This window comes from Malurus melanocephalus, unplaced genomic scaffold, assembly GCF_030028575.1.
Source record: "Malurus melanocephalus ecotype Western Australia unplaced genomic scaffold, MMel_1.1 scaffold_891, whole genome shotgun sequence".
NCBI lineage: Eukaryota > Metazoa > Chordata > Aves > Passeriformes > Maluridae > Malurus > Malurus melanocephalus.
In genome coordinates, this window is record NW_026624123.1 from 110,258 (window position 1) to 118,138 (window position 7,881).

General features: G+C 44.0%; 1 protein-coding gene across 1 annotated transcript in view; it reads left to right on the plus strand.

The window, feature by feature from the left end:
- LEPR (leptin receptor) overlaps positions 1–7,881 on the plus strand; it is a 28,340-nt gene that overhangs the window by 3,265 nt on the left and 17,194 nt on the right. The window contains 3 exon segments of the mRNA XM_057385949.1: positions 716–833; positions 5,723–5,922; positions 7,788–7,881. Coding sequence (XP_057241932.1) covers positions 716–833; positions 5,723–5,922; positions 7,788–7,881 — 412 coding nt within the window.

Sequence of the window (7,881 nt, forward strand, 5' to 3'; positions counted from 1 at the left end):
TGTACAGCAGTTTCAAAAGGGAAAAAAAGAGTTGGCTGCCTTTCCAGGGGAATTGTGAATAAAATATGGAACACTGCATATGAGGACATAAACCCAGATCTTCAAAGGAGTTTAGACACTGTGAGGAATATTTGAAATATTTTGTGTGGATATGGGCTTTAAACTCCATCAGCAGGCAGGGGAGATGGAGAGCAAATGGCATCATTTCTACATGAATGATGATGTTTTAAATAATAAATATGCAGTAAATATCTGTACATGGATTAGGATTTTGTTTTCTGAGGCTYTTTTTCTCCTGCTGTCTCTGAGGAACACAGTGGCCTGCTGGCATCCTGCTCCAGGAATCTCATTGACCTCAGGAGATAGAATTTCATTTCACAAATCCCCAGTTTGGAGGCTGGGCCAGGAGCAACCAGCAACAGCTTCATTTTCCTTCACCCTGCAACCTTGTCCATAAAGCCAGATAAAAATATTCCTTCTTTAATAATGACAGATAAAAATATTCCTTCTTTAATAATGACAGTGCAGAACCACAACAACTGTGAGCCTTGGAAATGTTTAAGATGCCCAACTCAGACTATTCATAAATATTTCCCCACTGCAGCCTCACCTTCCTGAATATCTGTTCTTTGTCCTCTGTTTGTGAGTGATTCCTATCCAGCTTTATTTTGTTTTAATGTGGTTCAGCAAGGTGTAATCCCTTTCTTTTGTCCAGATTGGAGCTGGAACATGGAATGTTGGATCAGAGGCCAGCTGGACCTGTTAGTTTGTCACCTGCAGCTCTTGAAGCCATACCTGAGAGATGACCTGAAGGTTAATCTTTTATACTCTGGGTAAGTCCAGGCTCTGGTAAATTTGTCTGCAAATCTGAAAGTATTTCCTGAAACATCAACATTCCAACTCCCAGCATGGTGGGAGCTTCAACTTTAAATTTTGTACCTTTGTGCTGTCTAAAAGGGATCCTRGATAATATGGAAAGTTTGTGACCCTTTGAATGAGAAATGGATGGAATGGAGAGTCCCCCAGAGCTCTCTGTCCTTCCCATCTTTCTTAAAATGTTTTAATGAAAGCACTGACTTCTTGAAGTATCTTTCTTGTTAGGATTTGTTAATTTAGAAATCTTGGTTCTGCCTTTTGTTTGCTTTTGACTGTAATATTTTCTCTCTCTAATTAATTGTGGTACTTTAATGTAACACAATACTCCTCTCATCCATTGTCACTAAAGATTCCCTGGAATTCTGATGGATGGAATCCTCCTGCCTGTTGGGTGGGCAGGTCTTGCATACATTGGTTATGAAAAATCTGTTTGACTGCATGAAACCACCCTGGGTTTTTTTTTTTCTGAATTGATTTCTGATTTTCTGATAGATTTGAAGTAATGTCACAAACACCCAGACTTCATTTCCTCAGGAAACAGGATAAACTGCAATAGTTGAATTAACTGAATTTATAAGGAAGAATTTCTTAAACAGACAGATATAATTGGGCACAAATCATCATCAGAGTGGAAAGCAAATGTGTAATCTAGGAATAAACGTGGTTGTGTAGCTGATGCAATATTTGAATCCCATTTGGATGAAATGGTCCCCATTCCCAGTGTTCCTCATAACTCTGACTCCTGGAACACCATTCCATGGTTTTTGGTGGGTGAAGCACATTTGCCTTTGCCCCTGCTCCATCCAGGCTCAGCTGCAATGGCWTTTCCAGTGATCCCAGTGCAGTAATCTCTACAGTGACATGTTTTGGGATGCCACCAGGGCTCAGCTGGGATGAAGAGGTTCTTTGTGTTAGGAAGGGAATTCAGTGAGGGCCATGAAATTTGGCTATGAAATTTGGCTCTGTTTGRTTGCTCCTTGCTGCAAAGATGAGATCCAAACTGGTTTCCCTCCCTATATCCCATGKTAATATTTTCCTTTTAGGGTCCCTGCGTTCTGGGGGAACAGCAAGCACAAGCATTTCAGGATTTGGGAAGGTGACAGCTTTCCCTGTTGGCTCTCTGGTACCTTAACATTTTATTCACCAGCCAAAATACCTTGAAAACATTCCCAGTTTTAAAAATATGCATTCCTGGCATGTGTTTCTCCCTGGGAGTCTGGAGATCCAGCCAGGATTCTCACACACAGAGCAATGCACAAAAATAATGACACAGAGGAATCTACAGCAGAAAAACCTGGGTCYATCACAGCTTTTTGCTTTTTCATCATTAGAGATGAACCTTCTTGTTTAAYACATCCTCAGATTTCCTGTTGGAAATGATGCCAGGAATAGGAATGTTCTGTTCTGCCAATGCAGGGCTGTGTGAGAGGCTCAGGTAAGGGAGATGATGGGGCTTTGGGGGAGAAAAGGTTATTCCAAAGCTTAATTAGACAGCTAGGTTAATTGTCTAGCAAATGTCTTTGCAGCTGTKTGATTCCAGGAATGCTGCAAAGCCCAAGGTTAATTCCAGGAGCTGGAATCCCTCAGCCTTGGGGATCTCTCTGGAGAGTGCTCCCAGTTTAATTCTAAGCCCTGATTATCATTTGCCCTTTGAGTTTATGAGGCTGCACTCATATTTTGGCTTATTTGAAGTACCTGTGAGACTCTCCTCTAGTTCTAGGATGAAATTCTCATGTTTTTTTTAAGGATACATCATGCAATTTGCCTCAAGTGCATCAATGGTACATTGAGCCTCTTCAGCCAGGGAAAATCAGCCTTTCATTAGAGATTTATGAGCTCAGCAACCATCAGATCTTCTGCAGTTTAGTGGGGCAGATTGGTCAAATAAGTATTTTTCTGGAGCTACTCTTTATCAAAAATATTGGGAAATATTTATGGAAAATGCTCAAACCCTGGACAGCTTTGCTCCATTCATTTCTAATAAARGCAATGCTTGCACAATATACAGAAATAATGACAGCACAGTTACAATGGTGGCCCTATTTCACAATTACCTGCTTGGGATGGACCTTTCCTGAAAATTCATGTAATTCTTCCTGAAGTAAGTTTTACTTTTTATTTTCAATTGCAAGAACAGGATTGAAATTCAGTCCAGACATTTTGTCATTTAAAGTCTCTGTGTTCACCATGGGGCCAGGGATGAATTTAGCAGGAGGAGCATCACCTTCCGAAGAGGCTTGAATAGAAATATAAAATATTTAGGATTTCCTAAATGGTTTTTTTCCAAGGTTTCCCAAGGTGTTGGCTAAAAGAACTGTCTGTGACAGGATTTGGAGTGGAGGAGCCTCTGGCCTCTCCTCAACTTGTGAGGGTTAATAAGACAGGAGAGGAGTTCTCTAACATTTTTCCCCCTGTTTTATTTTTTTTTTTTTTGGGTGCAAATAAATTCATTTTGATGGCTAAAAATTTGAAATAATTGTTAGGAATGATTAAGGGGTGGGGTGGTAGTAACCACTTTCCAGTTAGATGAGATCAAAGACACGGTTTGAAGAAAAAGCCACATTTTTATGGATTGATTGTGGCTTTTTGGAGGCCAATAAAATCTGTGAGCAACAGGAGAAGGCAGGAAACTTCAAAGAAAATTCTACGAAGTCTTTGAAAGGAAATTCAGGAGAAAACARTGGAGCCATGTCTAAAAAAACAAAACTATTCCAAGTAACTTAAAATCTCTGTGTCTGCCAGATACCATCAGCATAATTCCTGTGTCCTGAAYTCTGCGAGTCCTGGTGAAAATCATTTCAGGAATGTCAGGATTGATTGTCTGGAGCATGAATAAATGTAAACCACACCTTGGTATGGCCCTGCCTGGGTTTGTTAGTGCAGAGCTCAGGGGTTGTGAGGGTGGTGCTGCCAAAATTCCGTGTTTTTCCAGCCTCAGAGTATTCCAGTCCCAAAGTGGATGGACAGGGATCAGTGAGGGATTTGGGGTGGGCTCTGGGATGATCCAGGAGTGTCCCAGCCCCAAGATGGGTGCACAAGGATCAGTGATTTAGGGTGGCTCTGGGATGATCCAGCCCTGAGATGGGTGCACAAGAATTAGTGAGGGATTTAGGGTGACTCTGGGATGATGCAGGAGTGTCCCAGTCCTGGGGTGGATGGACAGGGATCAGTGAGGGATTTGGGGTGGGCTCAGGGTATCCCAGTCCTGAGGCAGATGGACAGGGATCAGTGAATGATTTAGGGTGGGCTCTGGGATGATCCAGGAGTGTCCCAGTCCTGAGATGGGTGCACAAGGATCAGTGATTTAGGGTGGCTCTGGGATGATCCAGGAGTGTCCCAGTCCCAAGGTGGATGGACAAGGAACATTGAGGGATGGGGAAGGGGCTCAGAGTACCCCAGCCCCAAGGTGGGTGCACAAGGATCAGTGAGGGATTTGAGGTGGCTCTGGGATGATCCAGGAATATCCCAGTCCCAAGGAGGGTGCACAAGGATTAGTGAGGGATTTGGGGTGGGCTTTGGGATGATCCAGGAGTGTCCCAGTCCTGAGATGGGTGCACAAGGATCAGTGAGGGATTTAGGGTGGCTCTGGGACAATCCAGGAATGGTTTCCCTGCAGTCCCAGCTGTGCTTTGCAGGAGCTCTTCCATCATCCCTAACTCCCCTCAGTCTCTGTCCTTTTCCTCTCTGAGTAGAGCAGGGTTGGGAATGGAGATGGTGAATCATTCCCAGCTCCCCTGGGCTCTGCTCTTGGATAAATGGCCCYGAGAACAAAGGGACCAAACCCAACAAAGACCACAGCAGATCCCGGCCTTCCCTCTGCTCTGACACAGAGATTTCTCCCTGCCTCAACCTGAGTRTTCCAGTGACTCGTGCCAGCTATAAAACCCTCCTAAAAATGCACAGAAAGGCTCTTCCTCTATGAATTCCCATTTCTTGCTCTGAATTAGTCAAACAAAACCCTTACTGGACAGAAATGATTCCCAAATCGCTTCAGAACAATTCAAAACAGCAGTTTGGGTTTTTTTTCTGGGTAGGGATGAAAAGTCCCAAGCAGGAAAGAATCCAAGGTGATTGAACTGTCAGGGTTTGTCTTGGCTTTGCTGCTGTGAGAAATTTGGCCACAAATGATTTGCACTRTTGAATTCCCAACTTTAGGGAGGCCTTTGTCACTGGATACCTGCAGAATTCATAAATGTGGSTCTCTGCAAGAGCCTGAGGAGTAGAGATGAGAATGAAGGATCTTTTGGGAACTGCTGRTTMCAAAGATTRAGATGGGATATTGGGAAGGAATTCCTGGCTGGGAGGGTGGGCAGAGAAGCTGTGGCTGCCCCTGGATCCCTGGCAGTGCCCAARGATGGAGCTTGGAGCAATCTGGGACAATGGACAATGTCCCTGTCCATTGGATTGGAATGGRATGAGATTTAAGGTCCCTCCCAACCCAAATCATTCCATGATTATTACCTGTAATGCTTAATTGTAGCAGGAACTGAACGGAGCCTTTCATTGTTTTGGTTTTATTATAATAATAAGAATATTTTATTAATATAATAGGAATTAATAATCCTCCTCTTTTGGGGTGGCAGGRAGCTGCCAGTCAGTCCAGGRGAAGGGAAAATCACACRGYGTGCCTAAAAAGGATCCAGRAATGCTTTAATGGAATYGTGTTCATTACTTGGAAACCATTTMAAAATGGAGAGGCGGCAAAGTTAGAGAAATGAGTTACAATGATTACATTTTTTTCCGTTAACACATTTTATTTTGTGATAAAGAAGCTGTGTGCAAACGGACAAACAGAGAAGAAAACACGGGATTATTTTATTCCCCGGTTTGTTTTTCCCCCCTGCAGATCAGAGCCATCCCCGGGATCCACGAGCTCTCTGCGGGGGACCGTGAGAGCTGCTCAGTGTCACTGCAAGGACCGGGCTACCTGCGAGTGCCTGGTGGCCACCCCGAGCCTGGGSCACACCTACGTGCTGTGGCTGCAGCTGGTGGCCACTGGCACCGCGCTGAGCTCGCCGCCGCTGGCGCTGCATCCCGCTGCCCTCGGTAAGGCTGGTGCTCACGGCAGGAGGGCACAGACAGGGCAGGAAAAGCTCCCTAATCCCCGTCTGGGCTGCGGTGCAAACCGCGCTGAGCACAGCCCGGGCGGCCAGGACTCGATATTTTAGCCAGGAACTTGTTATTGGTACTTCTTTTCCATCAGAACCTCTGTGTGCCCTCTCTGTGCCCTCTCTGTGCCCTCTCTGTGCCCTCTCCGTGCCCTCTCTGTGCCTCTCTGATGCTCACCAAGACTGAAATTAAAATTGAAACCTGAGAAGAGAAAACAAATCTGTTCCAAAAGTTGCTTGGCAAATAATCCCACCCATTCTCCCAAGCAGCTCTGTGATCCTGATGTTTCCTTCCTCACCCATGCAACCCCAGCGTTTTCCAAGTTGGAAAATGTTTSTCTCTGATCAAGCTAAAACTCTCCTGACAGGATGAATTTGAGATGTGTTGCTATTCAGCATGGTCAGTTATTACAGATTTGGGSAGATTTCATAAAGGCAGGAACTGTCAGCTGCAGGGGAAAAAAATTAAAGTTTTATGAGCATCTTATTAGCTTAAAAAGTTAGGAATTTTATAAACTTCCTCCTAACTGGCGTGCTCTGCAGACAGAACCAGTTAAAATCTCAGGGTGGGCTTGTTTGGAAGATGGGAGGTGGCATTTTTCATCCTGCTGGTTTGAAATGATGCTACAGGAAGAAATTAAAAATTCAGGTTGGACTCTGCCACKATTTAAAAATGACATGAGTTAGTTCTATCAGTGAAATATGCTTTAAAAATGCATAACATTAATATATGTTCAAGACTGAGCTCAATTAAAGCTCATTTGAATGCAAAACTCTGAATGCTTGTGTCACATGAATTTTATTTGCTTACAGTGGAGCAGGTGGCATCACAACCATCATTGTCTGTGTTCAGAAAATGGGATCTGATTCAGGAATTGTGATGGAAAAKCCACTGACTTTTATTTGCCTCATCCCAAATCATTCCCTGCTGGGCTTCATTAAGTTAATTGCTTTGAGATAGGCTATAAGTAGAAATTAAATAAAATCTGACTTGGTGGGGTGAATTTATGCTGAAAATAAAAAGAGATTTTTGGTATAACTGAGTGAAATTCCAATAATGAGACTTAAATGAGACAATTGGAGAGCTGGACAGCAGTGCAGATGGAATTTGAAGGGAACATTTGCCTGCTGCCCAAGATCTTTGGGAATATTTTCCCTTCAGCTTTTGCACGTGCTGCAAAAATTCCTGCAGTGGTTTGGAACAAGATTTTACTTTTCCACGGGAAAAGCTTGGCTGTGAATGAGGACAAGGCCAGCCAAGATCTCAGTAAGAGGTGAAAGGGATTTGATTTCTTGTGTTTGTCCAAGGAATGAATCCTAAGGATCATTCCCAACTGCCCATCCATTTCCCACCCCGTTCCCTTCCTCCTTGTGGGAATACCCAAACTCTCCATTTTTACTTTGCCCTAACATAACTCTCCTGGAGACCTTCCAGATCCATAATCACTGTGAGAGGATGGGAATATTTAGGAAATTCTAGAGTACAATCTGAGGAAATTTCAAGTAGCAAATTGATTTTATTACCATTTCCATCCTTCTCTTCCTCATTCCCTCTTTTCAGCAAGGCAGGTAAGCCAGGGCTTGGTTACTGGGAAGAGTTGTGGCCTATGGGAAGAAATTTAAGGGAATTGGGAGGTCAGACAGCATTTCCTGATAACTGTGACAATGCCAGGGTGGCTTTTACAGGGATACTTCACAGCATCCCTGCCATACAATAGGGCAGCCCTTGAAAAGTGAGTTGAAGAGAAAGTTTGTTACTGATTTTGGGAATTGGGGCTCAGCTGGCAATTGTTGTGTCTGCAGTGAAGCCCGAAGCTCCTGAGAAGCTGCAGCTGGAGCTGAATGAGCGGGGCCAGCTGAAGCTGTGCTGGTCCAACCCGGTGCCGCTGCCGTTCCC